Source organism: Dasypus novemcinctus, chromosome 2 (genome assembly GCF_030445035.2).
Source record: "Dasypus novemcinctus isolate mDasNov1 chromosome 2, mDasNov1.1.hap2, whole genome shotgun sequence".
NCBI classification, from domain to species: domain Eukaryota; kingdom Metazoa; phylum Chordata; class Mammalia; order Cingulata; family Dasypodidae; genus Dasypus; species Dasypus novemcinctus.
Window position 1 is genome coordinate 135,096,342 of NC_080674.1, and position 20,500 is coordinate 135,116,841.

General features: G+C 36.8%; 1 protein-coding gene across 1 annotated transcript in view; it reads right to left on the reverse strand.

Annotated features, from left to right (window-relative positions):
• Window positions 1–20,500, reverse strand: part of FBN2 (fibrillin 2) — a 266,741-nt gene that overhangs the window by 60,425 nt on the left and 185,816 nt on the right. The window contains exons 27-37 of the mRNA XM_058277993.2: window positions 20,071–20,196; window positions 18,123–18,248; window positions 17,556–17,678; window positions 17,275–17,400; window positions 16,843–16,968; window positions 14,694–14,816; window positions 12,476–12,598; window positions 11,172–11,297; window positions 5,970–6,092; window positions 5,281–5,403; window positions 226–387 (exon numbers count right to left, since the gene is read on the reverse strand). Coding sequence (XP_058133976.1) covers window positions 226–387; window positions 5,281–5,403; window positions 5,970–6,092; window positions 11,172–11,297; window positions 12,476–12,598; window positions 14,694–14,816; window positions 16,843–16,968; window positions 17,275–17,400; window positions 17,556–17,678; window positions 18,123–18,248; window positions 20,071–20,196 — 1,407 coding nt within the window. The remainder of the gene's footprint in view (window positions 1–225; window positions 388–5,280; window positions 5,404–5,969; window positions 6,093–11,171; window positions 11,298–12,475; window positions 12,599–14,693; window positions 14,817–16,842; window positions 16,969–17,274; window positions 17,401–17,555; window positions 17,679–18,122; window positions 18,249–20,070; window positions 20,197–20,500) is intronic.

Below are 20,500 nucleotides of genomic sequence, written 5' to 3' on the forward strand. Positions count from 1 at the left end.
TGTTATGTTTTGTGTTTCATCATATCATGAAAAACAGTAAGAAGACAGGAATTCAAATTCCTTTTATAGAAAACACTTTTGGCTCGTTTCAGCATAATTACTGAAAGTAGTCCAAATTCAACGTTTTGCCCTTGCCAATTCCCCTGTCCCCCAGCACAAGAATAAAATGGCAATTAAACTATAGATACTAGAGTTTGTTTCTGTCTTCTTCACCTCCATACTTACTGCTATTGACAGGAGGGCATGTCTCACAGGGGTTTCCCCAGGCCTTCCCCAGAGAGCAGCAGCAGGAGGAGCGACTGACGCCTACCCCGATCTCAGTGTTGCAAGACAGACTCCCATCTCCCCGAGGACCGAACTTCAGGTAGCAGTTGCCCACGCGGTTGTCTGCAGAGAAACACAGAAGCTTGAAACTGCCCTTACAACCTTCACTCAGATGATGACTTTCAAATTCTGTACACTGACATGAAACATTCATTATAACCCTTAGCATAAAACAATCTGTGTCTGAAAAAAACCTCTTCAAGATTAAGTTGTACAAAGTAAATAAATTAAGACAGATTTTCCCAGTTCTAGAGATGAACATAGGTTGTCTGTCATTTTGCGAGATTTTGGTCTTTCAATTTTAAATCAAGAACGTTTGGGAATAATCTCTCTGTATCATGCGGTTTAAAAATTAAGGAAAACATCCAGGATAAAATTAGTTAGCACCAAGCCATAACATTTCAAGAAAATATTGATGAGCCCATCTTCTTCCTCTCCTCCCCATAATCTCCATTTTCCCAAAGCTTAGTTTTAATTTGCACAGCGAGTACTACAGGTTTGGGAAAGACAGTCTGCAACAAAGTTAGAAAGAATAGTTAAGGGATCAGTGAATCTCAGACTTTTTCTTGCCTCTATCTACAATTACTATCTAGAATACTTAATTTAGGTCATGGCTTTAAATACTATCTTTTCGCTATGAACATTCAAATTTATAGTGCCATCTCTGACCTCTTTTCTGACCCTTCCACCAACTGCCTATTTGATGTCTCCTCTTAGCTATCTCTTATTTAAACGTAACATATCTAAAATCAAACTCTTGTTACTCTTCCCTTCCTATCCAAAATCCTCTCCTCCCCTAGTCTTCTGCAATTTCAACAAATGAAAATTCCATTTTTTTTTCAGTTGCCCAGGCCCTAAATATTGGAGTCAATTTTGACCACTTACTATTATTCTATATTGAATCCTGTAATAAAGGCTATCAAATCTACCTTCAAAATATATCCAGAATCTGACCATTTACCTCTATATCCAACATAACCACCTGAGTTTAAACCATCATCATCCCTTACTTGGACTATTGCAGTAACATCCTAACTCATGTTTCAAATTCCATCCTTGACCTAACTATAGTCTATTTTCCCCAAAGCAAGAGCAATCCTTTCTCTCTCCTTCTGTTTCTCTTTTATCCCTAAATTACATTCCCATTCCTCTCCCCTACCCAACCAATAGAATGTGTTGGCTATCATTTTTTGCATATATTCTTGCAAAATGAGGATTTATGTCATCATGTGTACATTTTAAACTTACATAAATGGTACTTTGTCATTTATCTCATTCTATTTTTTTAACTTCTTCCTTTCATGCTGTTTGTGAACATCCAATCTGTCATCTCCATGGTTTGCAAAGATAGTCTCTAAATTCTCACAAATAATGCTGCAATGAACATCCTTATACATGTCTCTATATGGACCTATGAATTAACTTCTCTGGCCTAGAGAGGACTTGCTGGTGCAGAGTTCATAAATATTTAGCCCTTAGTTCTAGGAAAAACAGTAATCTTCATTTGCCTTCTTCATCCAATGAAAGCTTTTTATTAAAAAATTTTTAAGTCAGTTTGAAAATAATTTTATGGAAATAAGAAAGGTACAGTAAAAACAACTTACTGAAAATTTTAATAAGAATTTAAACATAGCTAACCCCAATTAAAAAATAACTGGGCAGTTTATTTTTTATTACTTTTTTTTTTTACAATCAATGACTTTTAGTACATTGCAGAGTTGTGAATTAATCAGCACGATCAATTTTAGAACATTTTCATTACTCCGTAAGGAAAAAACCCCATACCCCTGAGCAGTCCGCTCAATCTTTCTATCCTTCCCCAGCCCATCAATCACTAATCTATTTCTGTCTCTATAGATTTATTTATGTTTACATTTTATATAAATGGAATAATACAATGTGTAGTACATTGTGTTGGTTTCTTTCACTTAGCACAGTGTTTTTTGAAAAATAATTGCTTTTAATTAGAGAAGCTGTAGGTTTACAGAAAAGCCATGAAAAAAATACCCACCTATTGTTGATACTTTCCATTAGTGTGGTTCCTTTGTTACAACTGATGAAAGAATACTGAAGTGGTGCTATAAACTATAGTCCATAGTTTACGTTAGGTGTATTTTTCCCATATACCATCCTATTATTAACAACTTATAATAGTGTCATACATTTATTGTAACTCATAAAAGAATATTCTTCTATTTGTACTATTAACCCCAGGCTCTTGTACATGACAGGGTTTACTGTGTTACATAGTACCTTATTTTATCTTCTAACTTTCATTCTAGTAATATACATGACCCAAAAGTTCCCCTATCAACCACACTCATATACATAATTAAGCACAGTTAGTTACACTCACAATAAGGTTGCTACAATCACTACCATACATTTCTAAGCCTTTATAATCAACCTAACTAGAATAGAAATTCTGTACAAGGTAAGCACCAGCTGCCCATTCTCTACCTCAATCTATCCCCCGGCAACCTATATTCTAACTCCAAAGGTTGCTAATTATATTAGTAATTAGTTCATACAAGCGACATCATACAGTATTTGTCTTTTTGTGCTTGGCTTATTAAACTCAGCATAATGTCCTCAAGGTTCATCCTTGTCACGTGCATCAGGAACTCATTCCTTTGTAAAGCTGAATAGCATTCCATCCTATGTCCCTTCCCTGCTGCCTGGGGCCCTTCTCATGAAGCACTACTCAGTCACTTATGTTCTGCCCTGCGTCTCCGTGGATGTGGATCCCTGCCTGGATTTGCATGGGTTCCAACTCAGTGCTGCCCGTGGCTCTATAGTCTGCCTGCAGCGGGAGGGACCTGGATCTTTGCTTCTGAGCAACCCCCATGTTGCGCACAACCAAATGAGGAGGAGGGTAACAGGAATGGAGACGCCGGGACAAAATTTACTACCTGATATTTTTCTTTTTCTTTGATTCATCATTTGTGGTGTTGTTCTCCAGTCTCTCTCACCTTCCTCCAGAGCTCAAAGCAAGTGGAATTTGTCCTTTTATTTGCTGAATCTTTGGGGAGGCTTTTTCAAGGGATTTTTATGTCACCTTGTTGATGATGTAACTCCTAACCCTGATTTTTATTTAAGTTTCCTAGTTTTGAAGGTGTATATATATATGCAAAACGGTTTTCTGTATTGAATTAACTATTCATCAGATGCCATGCAAAACCATGAACCTAGAACATATCCACCTTGTAAAAACTGAATCCAGGTTTCAACCACAACTCTAGTAGGTTCTAGATTATCATTACTTCTACTTTTTCTTACAGTTGCATCACCAAATACCATACAGAAAGAAGTTCTTGAAAACTGTGATGCTTTGTAATATTGTTGAAGAGGATGGCCAACTTCTTGGTTCAACAAATGGAAAATGTGTTCACTAGATTTATCAACACCAGTAAGAAAGATCAATCCAATGATTTTCTTTTATTTCTACATCATCTATTTCCTTCCACCCAATAACCTTTGTATATAAACCTGCCTTCACTCTTTGTCCACTTATGAATCATATCAATTAAATTTTGGCATACAAACACTATAAAAGATGAATGAAACTGCCAGACATTGTTTTAACAAAATGGGATGCCCCAGGTTCTTCTTGCTAAATATTCCATGCTGATGTTCTACCTATTGAGTAAGTGGATAAGAATAACATAGTTTACCTATAGAAATATATTGTACACCCACTGAGAAAATTCCCTTAGTAATCTGGGTTCCTGCTCCTTCCTTGGCCATGCTCCTCGAAATCTGCCCCCAACTCACTCACTCCTCTACACAGGCTCCTTCTACCACAGGGCCTTTTCACCTGCCATTACTTCTACCTGCTGGCTTCTCTCAGAGATCCAATTGGCTTGCTTCCTCCTTTAAGGCTCTGACTCTTCCATGAAACAATGTGCTCATCCTCTACCTACCCAAGTATCAGAATCTGAAACTTTAACCTGAAATTTTGTTTTTAACTTTGCCTATCTCCCTGCCAACATAATGTAAATTTATTCAAAGCAATTTGCTTGTTCTGTTCACTCCTGTAGCACTTGACCCTAGAGTAGAAGGCTCTCAATATTTACTGTATGAATGATTTTGAATAAATTAGGACCTGAAGTTGAGTAGCCTATAAATCTTGGCTGACTATAGTCTCTGAAATTTGAAAACAACAGATAAATTGTGTATAAATCATAGCAGCAAAGTATTCCTGGTACTTACTGCAGGCCTAGAAGAAAAGTGATAATGAACGCAGGCAGGTGGATTTCTCCAGAAGCAAAGGATCTTCCTATCCTCCTCCTGCCACCCTCACTCCATTCTCCCTACCCCTCTCTCTCCACCTCCCTCCTTCCCTGTATTGATTCAGTAACTTCTCCAGAACATTTACTCCTCCAGGCAAATACTTAACTAATGCTGGAAGAGGGCAGATGGATAAAGCTGTGGATCTATTTTCTAAAGATAAGGCATGTCACAGGAATGTTGATAAGAGATTCTGAAACCTTTATTATCGCCTTCCCTGCTGCTCCCACCTCCCAATTTCTCTCGTTCCTTGAAATCCATTTCTCCAATCCTTTTCGTCTCATCACTTCATTTATTTCGCTCCTAACTGACCCTTCCCACAGGCAAGAGAAACGGGTATTCCCTTAGTTCTACCACACTGGGCTGCTCTGAGGAAGCCAAGGGTCCTCCGCCACTGGTGGGCCCTACAGCTCCCCAAGCCCCGGCCTCCCAGGCCGTGAGAGGAGGAGGCTGGAGGAGGATCTCTACAATCCCTGTTTCAAAATACAATTTGGAAGAAAAGCACGATAAAAGTGACCATATAATATTTGATAATCTAGACTTTTCTAAGGAAAACGACTGATTTACTTTTAATTAATTGCAGCAAACACTCACCCCAGTTCACTTCCAAGCAAGCCTGAATAGTCAATCTATAGAATTCCATTTCTCGCCTATACCTTTACTTACCAACACAACCCACACCAGTAGGGTTCAGCTGGAAATCGGGTGGGCAGTTACACTCATAGCGACCGGGCGTGTTGACACATAGACCATTTACACAGTTTATTGGGTCTGCACACTCATCGATATCTAGGAAAAACATTTAAAATGCTCATGTTAACATCTTTAACTTATTGATGCATACTGCTGCTCCACAGATTTTGGTGGGCTTTTGACAAGTTAGTAGATTAAAGATCATTAGGAAGGATTAGGCATAATCAAAATGAAATGAAGACCATAATTCCTAAAATAGGTTCTATAGATCAAGCACATAGCACGTAAAATGTTATTTAATGTACTTAATAAATAATATTAGAATTCTGAGGAAGAAAAAAGTTATATCACTGTTTACTTAACAAAAATTAAATGTATAAATGTACGTAAGTACATATATGCACACACACACATATATATATATATATACACAAAGAACTAATTTTCTAGTTTCATTTTAGATACGACTTAATATTAGGTTCTTTCACAAAATGCATGAAATGTCAATTAAGCTCAATTCCATGGCCAAATATAAATATACCAGAATGCAATTTTCTTTTCCAGAAAAATGCATAACCTAACACATACTTTAGCAAAGCAGAAATTTGAGGAATTTTCATTTCAGCTAATCAGAACACAATGAAGCCTTTAACTGGTCATACCTGTACAATTTCCTCCCGTCCTGTCCAATTCATAACCATCATCACAAATGCAATGAAACATTCCAGGCAAATTGTTACATGTTCCAAAGACACAAATATTTTGGAAGGAGCATTCATCAATATCTGAAGATTTAAAAAGGATAATCTTTTTATAAAAGATATTTTTAAAAATTTGATATAACGTATAATATAATGAATTTTTCTATCTTTTCGGATGTTTTCATGCAGTAAAACTTTTTTGGGGGGAGGAAGAGGTTGTCTAAATGACAAGCAACTGATGTTTCTCCATGTGACTTGATTTTAACTAAGAAATATTATTATAGTGGTAAGAAGTGTCCAGTATTTTAAGTGTCTTAGAATTATAAAATACTTAGACAAGAAAGATTTCACGTAAGGTATAAAATAAAGAATACAATAATTAAATAGGAAACATGTCAAAGGAATGAAACTATAAAGCACTAAAGATAAAAATTCAAAGTTTCTAATAAAATAGTTCAGATGTTTTATAAGTTTTTGTAAATTACCAAAAACATACATAGTTCTTTAAATGTTAAAGTTATCATTAAAATTACTTCTAAGGTTTTTTTTTACTTTTTTATTCTGTATTCTTATTTATCATATAGTCAGTTATAAACAAGGAAGGACTTTTTCTTAATATCACATATAATAAGATTGCCCATTTCCCCACATTCTTACAACTTTCATTAACATTGAATTGAAGTGAGAAATTCAGTTTATGAAACTCTTCCATGAGGCTTTATTTAAACCAACATCAACAAATATGAATGTTTATATGTGTGTACAGCTATAAAAATTATCTGTGTTTCTGCTCAGAGGAAGAAGATTTTTGAATACCTGTTACCTAATATTCTGAGAATGCACATTAGATATGCCATCTTAGGCTAGATTAGACAAGTCATCCTAAACTACTATTTTGAGTAAAAATGATATTCTGGTCATTCATGATAGTTAAAATAATGAGTTTCAACCATCTAAGATCAAAGTTATGGTTAAAATTGTGATTAAAAGTTTAACTAATGTGCAGAGGACTTGAATTGTGTTGAGGCAATAAAGTTATTCTCTTTATATAAATATTCACCAAACAAGATTATAACTGAACTGTGTTCATCTATAAGTGAAAATGAAATTGCAGTATTGGCCCTGTGAGTATTCATTTTACTCTCTTAAAAGACCTTTATTAGAAATAACTTCTGTTGAAATAATAGTTATAAATTAGGTATTTAAAAATAATAGTCTCTTTATAAAATTGATACATATTAAAATATGCAAACATATCAATTAATATTGATAGCAAATTAGAAAAATAAGATAGCAAAAAAGAAAAAAATCACTAAAAATATTTCTATCCACATAGAATTATCATTGAGAAAATTATAATTCCAGATATTTCTTTATGCATATTCAAAGACAGAATGATAGTGAAATGGAAACCATTTCCATGAGCCAGACTGATTTTTCTTTATCTTGATAGTTTCTAAAATATTTTTCCAATGTTAAGAAATGATGAAAAACATTTAATAATCTATAGCATACTGACTTTATTCATTAGTTAAAAAAAATAATTTTAGAAACTATTCATGGATTCTGTAGAGTGAAAAGAAAATTATAACTCTTATTTCCTTTGAATTTGTTATGTTAATTTCTCTTTTTCAATACTCAAGATATTTACCATAATTTCCACAGTACTTAAAGGAATCAACAGTGTTTTTTAATACATTGTCTCCATTTCTTCAAAGTTTATGTTTAACTGCTGTAAATAGTGCTGATTTAGTGTGTTCTTCAAGACAGGCTAAGGGTTGTTTCCTCCCTGAATTATTTCATGTGTGAGATATGCCCATTGTGGTTATAATTAGCCAGCTGCCTAAGTACAATTTTCTTCAGCAACATGTTTACTCAGAACTTTGTATGCACTATTCTGCCTTCTGGTACTGAATGTTTTCCTTATAATGTGTTTTTTCTATCTGGAGTCTTAAAAAACCTTTATCAGTTGACAAAAGTAATAAGGTGAAGTCTCTGTCTTACAATTTGACCTTTTCCTGTAGGTTCAGTTTTTAATTTTAATTCAGGAAAATGTTTGGTGGTTTAACACTTTCAAGTTTTTGGTCCACTTCAAAGACACCAATTATATTATACTTACGGCTTTGGTCTGTACCCTATAAATTACCTTTAATCTAACGGTGCTAATATCTTTTTTCACCTTTTTTTTTTTTTTGACTGTGATTATCTCAAGCCCTATCTCTAGGATGGTAATTACATTTTCATCTTTGTCTTTTCTATTTTTTGCTGTTTGTATTTAATAGTTCTCTAATTTTGTTGTATTGCTCCCCAGTTAGTGTGGTCTCTTGACTCTGAAATCTCTTCTTGTCTTATTTTGTTTCTATAATCTCTCTGAACTTGTTCATTCACACACGTTTTTATTAAGGTCATCTGTGGCATAAAGAAGGTGTGGTGAAATCTGCTTTTGATCCTTGGGTTCTTCTCTTCCCACCCCGGGTTTTTATCTGCTTTTTGTATGTTCTTTTATTTTCTACGGAATGCCTGCATAGTTGCCATTGGTTATTTTCAGTTTGTTTATACTTGTTTACATCATTTAGCTCTTAAGAGCTTCCATTCACTTTGATATAGATTCTCTTGACAATCTTCCTTTTGCTCTGGGTTTCATTTCAGCTATTATTTTATACCTCAAAGTCTCATAATTTGGGAGAGGAGGGAAATGTGGATGTGAAGAGCTCTACTGGCATACTCTGTGGTCTTTGTTGGTGAAACCTGAGCTATCCTTTTGTAGCAATTTGATTTGGTTATGAATACCAAAAATACTGAATTATGTTTGTGATCTGGTCTGTACCTGGGAGTGACTGAGTTATGATTGGGGCTTTGAGTGGGCCACGTCATTAGGGCGTTGAGTCCCCATCCCTTGGTGGGTGGGGACTCACAGATAAAAGGCATGGCAAAGGACAGAGTTGAGGGTTTTAATGTTGGAGTTTGATGCTGGAGTCTAAAGCTGAAGCCCTAGGGAAAGAGACAGAGCTGTTCACCTGATAGTCTACAGCTGACCTTGTGGAGAAAACAGAGGAGCTGAGCCCAGAAGAACCCAGGAAGCCTGAACCCTCTCAGATGTCAGGAGCCATTTTGCACCAACATGTGAAAATAGACCTTGGTGAGGGAAATCACTTAAACACTTTACGGCCTGGTATCTGTAAGTAAGGTCCTACACAAATAAATACCCTTTATAAAAACCAACCAATTTCTGGTATTTTGCATCAGCACCCCTTCTGGCTGACTAATATACCTCTCTTCAGACGTTATACCCAACTGTCCATCAATCTAGGTTCATTCTACCTAATGGAGCCTTATCCTATCCTTGTGGAAATTCTGCCAGGTTTCATTTTCCCTCAGTTTGGTAAAGAATATTGGGAAATGGCCAAACCCAACAATTTTAACTGAAAAGAAAATATGAAAATCTGGGGTGAGAAGTAGATGTTGAGTAGAAAATGCTCATCAGAGGATCAGTTTAGAGGGGTAATACATTCATAAGAAGATGGGAAGATATCAAGGAATTAAATTAGTAAATTCAGGATAAACTGTCCAGATGAGTCAGACCTTCTGGAAAGAGCGTCAAAAACAAGAAGAAACAGGGGAAACCAAGTAACAGCTACAGTCTTGGGCTCACAAATGTTGGCCTTCAGCCAAATTGAATGGCTATGCTGGCAATTGGGATTTCTCACCGTGGTAATGGCAGTATTATAAGAAAATCAACATGGGAAGTAAACAGTAACTATTTAGCACTACTTTGGGTTTGAGGAGAAGTTTTGGGAGAAGGTCTATTACAGGAATAGAATCAATAAAGGGGAATTCTGTCTTACATAAAGAATTAACGTGAGACTATGTTGGAGAAAGCATATGGCTACCAGTAACTTGTTCTTTTTCCTACTAACTCTTGTCCAGTTGATGTAGGTAATAAATCATGTAATTCCATATCCACACTGATGCATATTTCTATTAATTGGCTTCTATGACTAGAGGAAACCACTTGGGGAAGAATTGAAGGTCACTCTACACTTGCCTTTTGTACAATGGGTTACGTTCTGCTCAAGATAGTGGGCCTGTACCCACTATCTATAGAACTGTCAGTGCTTGAGGTTTTTAATATCATTTTCTCCAGGGCCTATTACTAACCCTCTCGTTCTGATTCTCTCCAAAATGGCGGAAAATATTTTTAGTGCTACTTTTGATATGGGGTGGTTATAGTGGTGGTGGTACAGGGCAGTTAGGCTCTACTCTGAGTCACCCCAGATTGCTTAATTCTGTTTTTGGTTTGATTGCTGCTGGTGAATTCGTGTGTACATGCTGGGATTTACCATTTCAGTTCATCTTATTACATACTAGTGGAAAGAGGGTCTTAATCTCACTTCATTTCATAATCTTTGCCCAGCAGTTAGCCTGAGTTATTTTTTTCTTAAGGTTTTATAAAACCATTAATTTTGTTAAAGCCTTACTGCATACAAATCATTTTTAACCTGTTTTCTTTCTTCATTTATACTTTTGTGAAGTCTTTATGGACACAACCATGACCCAAACTCTACGTAATGTAAATTAAGCCTGTAATTTAAAAGAAAATCTACATTCTTTTTATTGGAAAGAGATCACACTGGGAACAAGCTCCATTTCTAGGAAATGAGGGACGGCATCACAATGTAAAGGAGGCATAACTATTAGGCAAAAACTGACGTCCTTGATGAGTCCCTGAAGATGTCTGCCAGTCCCATACACACAAACTAAAACACGTTGGTATGTACCAAAAATAAGCTACTGAGATTTCGATGAACACATTAAATAGCAGTAGCTGGGGTAACTCATATCTCATATTTTTAAAAGCTGAATAGTTTTTCCATGTCATTCATTTAGTGATAAGAAAGAAAAAGAAAAAAAATGGTTAAAAAAAAAAAGAATAAGCCAAACTTCCAATTACTGGCTCTTGGCCAGGAAAACTTCACAAGAGATGAAAGCCGCCTTCATCATTATTCATTTGGCAAAATAATCTGTGCTTAAACGAATAACTTTTCTTTGTGCAGCATGTGCTGTGTATTCTGCTTCCAGGTGGAGCCTGTTCCAGTTCTTGTTGTGGTTTCATTTGCTGTAGCTGAGCCAAACTGAAAATGAGTTAGAATCCTGGTGACCCACCTTGGCAGGATCTGCTGTCTGACGCTGGAGTGAAACCCATCTCACACTCGCAGCGATATGCACCCGGGACGTTGAGGCACTGTCCATTCTCACAGAGATTTATGTTTTCTGCACACTCATCAACATCTGTGGGAGAAGCAAATTACATCTTTATTAAGTTCCAAATTTCATGATACATTTTTTTTTCCTTTCTCTGTAAGTAACTCAATTTTACTGGCAGGAGAGAATGTTCATTAACATGAAACAATTAATCCTATTCATCTAAATAAGGATGACAACTTGACAGTGGAGCTATTTAACTTACACCCTAAATTCAGTTCTAACAGGATTAAGAGAAGAGATGCTGGTGCCACCCACATTTGTTTAGCTCTCTTTAATGCCAATTTTATGCATTGGTACTATACTGACTTCATTTAGATATCACCAAGAAAACTGGAATTAAGATACTAGAAGAGAGAACTGAGTCTTCCATTATTCAAGTATTTAAGGGAAAATGATGAGTTTGCATTTTTGATGTCAATAATTAGAAAAATTTAAGTCTATCTGTAATTCATGGGTTTCAATTGTGCACTGAAAATCAACTGAGATACACTTATTTTATAAACTGGAAAGTTCATACTTTATATCCAGCAAAATGACCCAGTCTTATCTAAGTGCATAATGAGAGGATTGTTTATCCTCAAGGAATATGGACTTAATAGCAGCTAATTAGCAATTGACTTTTATTCAGTTCTTACTAAGTGCACTTTTTTAAACCCCTTACTTATATTACTTCATTTAATCCTTTTAATACTCTGTGTTAAACACAGAAAATATCAGTGACTGGGTTAGGTCACATATTATCTCTTGAAAAGTGGATAAGGTTTTCCACATATCATTTAGTGGTAAAAAGAAAAATAAGAAATGGTAGTGTTTGATATTATTATTACTATGTGCCCATTTTAAAATGGGGAAACTAAGGCCAAAGTTAAGTCATTTGCTTAATATTACTCAGCCAGAAAGCAGCAGAGGCAGGATTTGAATCCAGGTGTTTCCTACAATTATGTTAATAGATGAATAAGAGAAAGTGACAGTCATAAACGGTACATAATAGTAGTAAGTATCATTATTTTACAATTTCCACCAATATTTTGGAAAATGTAGGGGTTTTGCGTTTAATAGAAGAGAAAGATATACCTTCATCTGTAAGTCAAGCATAAAAACAGAAGTAGTTATTTCAGCCTCCTTTACAGTTTTCTTCGAATGAGGAAAGCAAAGGGTTCCATACAAATCATGTCAGAACACACCTCAGGACTGTCACCCACCTGAGCAGGTAAAGCCATCTCCAGTGAAGCCTTCAGAGCAGGCACATCGGTATGAGCCAGGGGTATTTACACACTGTGCATTGATGCTACACTGATGGGTTCCATTAGAACATTCATCCAGATCTGCATGCCCAGAGGACAGAACAATAAAAATTACCAAGGAAAATGGAATGTTTAAACACTGAAGAGGAGTTTCATTTGTCTTAATTTCCATGTAAACTGACCAGTGGAATGTGTTAGTTTATCTGTAGGGTCACAATTCTAATTCTCTAAGATCAGTCTTCTAGTCCAAGGTATTCATGCCACAAAGATGGGTCAAAATGGTGGATTCAAGTATTTGGGGAGATATCTAATCTACTAGAATTTTAATGGTTAAAAAAAAGCCAGCATTAGTTTTCTGTCTGACTCTTACTGACAGTGGATTTTACTGCTGGTTCTCTTATCACAACAGACCAATTTCTAAGATATTACTGAATTTCAGAGCAGGAATATTATCCAATTCTTCTCAAATTCATTTTATAGCCGCAGAAACCAATATGATTCTCGACCTCATCGAGCCCATGATCTAGCTGAAGAGATGCACATGAAGCACAGGAAAAAATATAATTAAATACTGTGGTATGTACCACGAAGAAAAGTTACAAGGTGCAATGAGAAAACAAAAGGGGAATCTTCTTTGGACTGCAGGATCAAGGAAGGCCCCACTGAGGAAGTGATTTTTAATCAAGGTCAGACCTGAAGTTTTGAGGAAGAGTTAGTCCAATGAATGGAAGCAGGAAAGGGTGTTCCCTAGAGAGGGAACAGCACATACAAAGATATTGACAAAGGAAAGAGCTTGGTGTAACCTACAGAAAATAAAGGAAGTCAAAATGGCAAAGCACAGTACATGAGAAAAAGGGTGATAGACAGTGAAGCTGGAGAGATGGTCAGTGGACAGATGCGGTAGGGCTTTATAAACCACAGGAAGGAGGCTGGACTTTATCCTGAATTTGATGGGTTAAATGAGGATAGTGAAGATATCAGATCCGTGGCTTAAAAAACTGCTCTGGCTGCTGTGCAGACAATGGATTGTAGGAGGACCAGGCGAAAGAGAGAGGTTGAGTTTAGAGCAGAGGAATTGAGATGGAAAGGAGTAGATGGATTTGGACAATATTTTAGAGTAGAAGGGCATGAACACTGTTGAATTTCTTCTCTTAGAGGCAGGTTATCTTGACCAAAGTGATAAATGGGCAAGAGCCACAAAAAAAGGGAGGTTAGAAGAGAGAAAAAATGTGAAGTTGAACTTAAAGAAGCCATCACAGAACATTACTTAACAATATTATTTGGAGATTATGATAATTCCAGTTCTACAGTTAACTCATCAGTATTTGACAAATATAATTGTATATATAGGGAATATAGTTTGGATATATAGGAAAATATATTCAAATTATATTATTGGTAAGAGCTCTTAAGGCTATTTTTTAATTTTTACTGTGGGCTTATAAGCTTTTAATAAGTCATGGGGAGGTCTGTTCAGCTGGCTTGCTTTTCTATTTTAAATTGACCTAGATTGGTCTTACCAGCTGGAAAAACGCTTTATTGTTTGGACATGCAAAACACTGAGCATATTAAATGGTACTGTAAGTGAGCCCAAGGGCATATCAGTCCCCTGCTTTACAGTTGTAAAAGACTAATTAGACTCTGGCTCAAGAAGTGTAAGACTTGAGAATGACAACTGCCTTCCCACTCTCCTTTCTTCAAATCAGGCCTCTTTAACGTCTAACAAAACATTTAGGTTTTCTTGTAGGAACCTGGTATGGATCACTTATTACAGACGCAGGTTATCTAACAAAACTTTTTCATTTCCTCCATTTTTTTCCCTGGGTTTAAATCTCACTGATAACTTTATGAAAGAGACTACTAGAAAAATATATTAGTCATTTTTCATCATGCAGCTGTTTGAATTACTGGCTGCACATCAAATAATTTTTACTGAACAGCAACACATTAAAAAACAGATGCCAAGGCATACTGTTGTAATTTGATCATTTATACTAAGGTTAAAGGAAACTCTTAGGCAGGAATTATCTTGCAGCTAAAGATAGCCTCTGATTTACAAGAAAATAAATGAAAATGAAGAGCATGACCCTATTCAAGTATGTGGACTAATAACTATGCAGGAGTAGGGCTTTCGAGAACTGTGTGTCTTAAAGGACATTTATGTATGCAGACTCACCGATACATTTGATGCCATTTCCAACCCAGCCTTCTCTGCAGCTACATTTGAAGCTTCCAGGGATGTTCAGACAGGAGGCGTGCATGTCACAGTTGTGGGCACCAATTTCACACTCATCCACGTCTATGAAACCACAGTAAAGATAAAAAAGTCAAAACCCAAACTAATTAACTCCACTTCCGAGACATTTCCATGCAGGTGACATTTAAACAGAAATATGAAAATACTAAAATTTTACAACCTCAGGGGCCTTGCTCCTGCCCAGGCTGAGGCAAAACTCCATGTAGAGCACATCGAATTATAGAAACCAAGAGAAATCCTATTTCAAAAAGAAACTCTGCCATTCCTTCCTATTAATACTTTTATGTATTTTTCATGAAGGACAAGACTGATTTCTTTCAAAGGTTCTCTTTTTAAAATTATATGATGACTTCTTTTTAGAATCAATACAAAATTTTTATAATTTTTGAAAGCTATCATTTTGGTAGGCATTTTTTTTTTTTTAATTTGAGAATATAGAAAAATATTCACTGGAGGGAATATCTGAAAAGAGACCAGAGGCTTTAACTAGTATCAATGTGTGTGTATGTCTGTATGTACACATGTATATACATAATACATCAATACACATTTATTAAATTGTGTAGATTTGATTTCCCAAAGTTTTCTATAGGAAATATACTCTGTTCCATCTAGGTCAATTATTATCTATTATAGATGCTGAAATCACACACATACACACACTACACGCACACACACACAGAAATAGAGGGTTTCTATTGGCCTAGTAATAATGCTGCCAGGGGTGCCCATGCTAAGGAACTTTTCCTTACCTCCCCTTTCCTGGAGTTTTAGCTTCAGGTCCAGGATGCTGTCTAGGCCTCCCACCACCTGACTTGAGCAAAATACCATATAAGGACCTTAGGTTCAGCAATAAGGAACACAAGGGCCAAAGTTTTGACCTTGGGGTTTTTCTAGTCCCCCTTGTATGAAAAAGGTTAAGACTATTTAGCGAAGGGGAGGAAGGAGATCAAGTGGATGGGGTAAGCAAAGAAAAGAGAAAAGGGAAAGGCAATGGGGACAGGGAGAAGGGCAAAAGCAAATGGAGAGAGAAGAATGGGAGTGAAAAGAAGAGAGAAGGAAAATTAGGGGAAAGAAGAGAAAGGACTCCAGATGAATTTTTGTTGGTTTAGAAGAGCTGCTTGTGGCCGTTTGAGATTATTTTATGAATCCCCGAAAGAGATTAAGTTTGTAAACTAGTCTATTCCTCTGGGTGTGATAGTCTTTGATTATATTAAATTCAGTTGAGGGGCCTTTGATTAGATTACTTGATGAGATTGTGTTAGGGCTTTTGATTGGACCGTGTCAGTGAAGGATGGTTCAGGTTAAGTCCCTGTCCCCTTGCTGGGTCTGATATAAACGGACTCATAAATACAGACAGAGGACAAGGGGGCCAACACATTTGATTCTGCAATGTGAGAGAGAGGACTGCTTAAGCATGAAGCCTCTAAGAGGCTGGACCCACAGAGCAGCTCAAGAGGAGACCCAGCCCTGCTATATGCCTGATAGCTTATGGGTGGACCTGGCAAGAGAGAAACAGCTGAGACTGATATAGGGGGCCTGGACAGAGACAAGCCCTATGCCTGGTAGATTCTGGAGGGGAAGGCAGAGACATCAGCAGAGGTTGGCAGCCATCCTGCTTCACCACATGGCAACGTGCCGGCATCAACAGCAGCTGACTGGTGAGAAAACATCTTTTTTTTTTGCCGCCCAAACAAGCAAAAAACCATGATCCCTTCAGCTCTTCTGGTGCTCCTTTCTTTACGTCATCTTCTATTTGGGCAGCAGCCACACCAAGAAAGCCAATGCTGTGCAGGAACCACCAGAAGCAAAGCACATCAGGGCCAGGGAAACCAGACTCCACATACCCATTCACTCCTCTGTCAGTACCATCGCCATTCAGCAAAGATGGTGTGCCACTGCACAGATGAGCCAAACATGTCGCACATTTCAGGGGTCAGTTATTCATCACACACAGAGGAACAGCTATTTGTGGCTAACTGGTCTCAGAGAGGCAAGGGAATAAATGTGTCAAAGGCTGGGCACTGAAATATGAGACAAAACACAGAGAATAGAAGCTTGAATCCACCTGTGCATCCTGTGGTTCCCTTCTTCACCGAGTAGCCCAGCTGACAGTGGCAGATGAAGGATCCCTTGGTGTTCTCACATTCCCCAAACATGCAGATGTTTGAATTGAGGTCACACTCATTCACATCTAGAGAAAGTTATCTTTGTTAATATTAGTTCATCACAATTTAAAAGCTCTCTTAAAGTAAACAGCATAACATGAAATAAACAAATAAAATTTAAAATAGAATCTTTTAGCAAGATGCAGTAGTGTAAAAATATCTACTTTTGTTCAGATAGGCTGTTTTCAAATAATGCTTCCCTTTCAGCTTTTCTGGCTAATGCAAAGGTTTGAATTTTTTAAATAACCAAAAAAGCCTTCTACTTCTCATGTTTATACATGTGTGTGTACGTGTGTGTGAATGAATCTCTGCTCTGTTCTCCTGAAACCCACCAATGCATGTTTTCATGTCCATTGAGGCCATGAAGCCATCATAGCAGAGACAGCGGTATTCTCCAGGAATGTTGGTACATTGGCCACCATCACAGATGTCAGGATTATTTTCACATTCATCAATATCTGATGAAACAAAATCAACATCAAATGAAAACAAAGATGACTTTTATTAACATCAGGTGTTTTTTTTCTGTCCAGTTCCACTCAACCGTATCTGCAGCTACATTAGTTAAGTAAAGTTAATTAAATGCACAATGTGCATATTTTCCTTTGTGTACCTGCACATGATCTCCCATCTGGCATTAGGGCATAACCTTCACCACAACTGCATTCGTAGCTTCCTTCTGAGTTAGTGCACTGAGTGTCGCAGCCTCCGTTCATTATCATACACTCATCAATATCTGTGAAAACAACATTCCAACCACATTATTTTTTCATTATACTCCCTTTAAAAAAAAAGTCTCTCTTTTTCTTATTTTTTAAACAGATAATGGATAATGCTTAAGTTATTTTGAATTTTCCCCATTATTTGTGTTGATTTATCACAATCACAATACCATTAGTCTTCCTTAGTTCTCTTTATTTTCTTTTAGACGGCATTCCATTTGACATTTAGCTCCAGAACCTTAAGATTAACGAACTCAGGAATATGAAAACTGTGGAGTTTAGGAAACGTTCTATGACAAGAAAAGACCAGTGTCTCCTACAAAAACACCAAACCATGGCACAACTGGTACCCATCCTCAGATTAATTTTTAGAGCAAAGGACTCCATCAACTTTAGTGTGTAGTGCCAGAAGTTGTTTTAAGAAATACAAATTTCAGTCCTGCTTTGCCCCCTGTTACCTGTACAGCCCTGCCGGTCCGGCGTGGCCTGGTATCCAGGATTACAGGAGCACTGATAGGTTCCAATCATGTTGACACACTTTCCATTTCTACAGAGATTGTCGCTCAGAGAGCATTCATTAATATCTACAAGAGATACAAGGAATAAATGTTTACGCAATAACCACATCATTTAAAAACTCTCAAGAATGTGCTTTGCTGGAACAGTGTTCTGCAAAAGGGTTTGTGCACTTCAGGGGGTAGATCATCTCCTGGGGAGTGGGAAGGAATTGCTGGAATCTATATTTCCATTTATATCTATCTCAAACAATGCTGCCCATCAGTATAAAAATTTCTACAATGATGGAAAGGTTTTATAGCTGCACTGCCCAATATGTAGCGACATACTGAGCATCTGAAGTATGGCTACTATGATGAAGTGGATGGCCACATTGTAACTGCCATATTACATAACACAGATCTAGCACATGCCAGAAATGAAGCCTAATATATAGATTTACACTGATATGCTAACCTGATCTATTTAGATGGTCAAGTAACTTGACCATAATTTGAACGATCCTGAGGGAAGATGGCTAGTTCCACAAAATGGAAAGGTTGGTAGTGGTACCCTCTTTGGTATGCTTGTTTTCATTGTATTGTGTTTAGTGTGCCTGGATAGGTGATGTACAGATTATATTGCCTATTTTAAAATAAACTAACCCTCATAAGGTCGGCAGGTACCTTAAAAACCTCCCACACAAAGAACTGTAGAATAAAAACTAGTAATAATTATACAATTAAAAGAGAAGAGTAAGAATACCATTGAGTGATGACTTTTCCTCTTATGAGCAAGTTGTCAGATACAATACAAGGTAAAAATAATGATAACCTACTTAGATATACTAAGGAATTGATTCCAAATTCTAAAACTACCAAGAAGACTGTGACATATGGATTTATGCCCATGATCATTAAGTATATATTCTATATTGCACATAAAAGTATATTTTATAGTGTGTTGTGCCTTGAGGTACATATTTTCAGCTATAAGATCCATGAAAGCTAAGTAAGAAAAAAAAACTGAACTTAGAAACAGATCTTTGAATTGCTGCATATGTTCATATATTCAACCATGAATAAATATTGTGTAATTATCAGTGAGATACATTTTTGTTATCACATTAAAATGAAATTAAAATTTAAAACTTTTTAATGTATCCTTTTAAAATGTCTGTCTTGTCCATGACTTATGAGTCACCTAATGCATTAGCATAGCTATATATACATATATATGGCATACATATATAGCTAATAAATAAATACATGTGTAGTAGGAGGTATACTCAATTTTTAAAAAAGGATTTGATCTATTTTAAACTGTTTCCTTTGCTTATACTTTCAAGAAAGATTTCCTGTGAATAAAGTATTCCCTGGCTACATCAAAATTTTAAAGTCAGTATACTAGAACACAGTAAGCCAAAAGCTTTTCATTATATTTACAAAGAGCGATAGGTTGGACTGCTCAAAAACCAGTCATTAGTCTTTGTGTATCTCCCTCTGCCACGGCTGCTAAGCTCCTGGTCAATGAAGAGACCAAGGTGTTTCTGTGAGAAGTGGGGCTAAGAGAGCTCACCCATGCTCCCACACATGCGAGTAGATTTTGCAATAGACGTGGGGTACAGAGTGGGAGCCGCCTGAGTGGCTAAAGATGTTGGGCAGAGGGTACACAGTGTGGGCACAGGTGGATAGGGAAAGGGGTGACCATAATGTCAGCTCATTTGAATGTGTCGCTAAGTGTTTCATTCTCTAAGGACAGAGCCTGAATCCAACTGTAGGGTACGTGCATTTCCAAATTTTAGTCAGCTAGACATTACATACCAAAAACAACAAGAGATTTGTTAGAATCAACTCCTGATCATTACCAGTTGCGCCCTGGTGGGTTTATGTGCTGAGAAAACAAACTCACCCACACAGTCCTCACGCGATGGTGACAGCTCGTGTCCCAGTGGGCAGTCACACTGAAAGCTGCCCTCGGTGTTCACACAGGTGCCACCCCTACAAAGGAGAGTGTTACGTTCACATTCGTCAATGTCTGAAAGGTAAAAACGTGAGATTCATTAAAGAACACTGAGGATTAAATATTCACACACATAGCACGGGGGAAAGAGTATTATCTGAGATAAGCAGGTGACTCAAATGTAAGGGATGTGTTTAATAGATGAGATAATGCTCTCCTCACTTTTCCTACTACCAGAAGATAAATGGTAAAAATTCTACTCTTCAAGAAATGTACTCGTTACATGCAAAAAAAGGAAAAAAAAAGGGGGGTGGGTGGTTGTTTACTTGAATGAAATGATCAGGCTCATGAGAGGTAAAAAGAAACAATACTTGCTTTA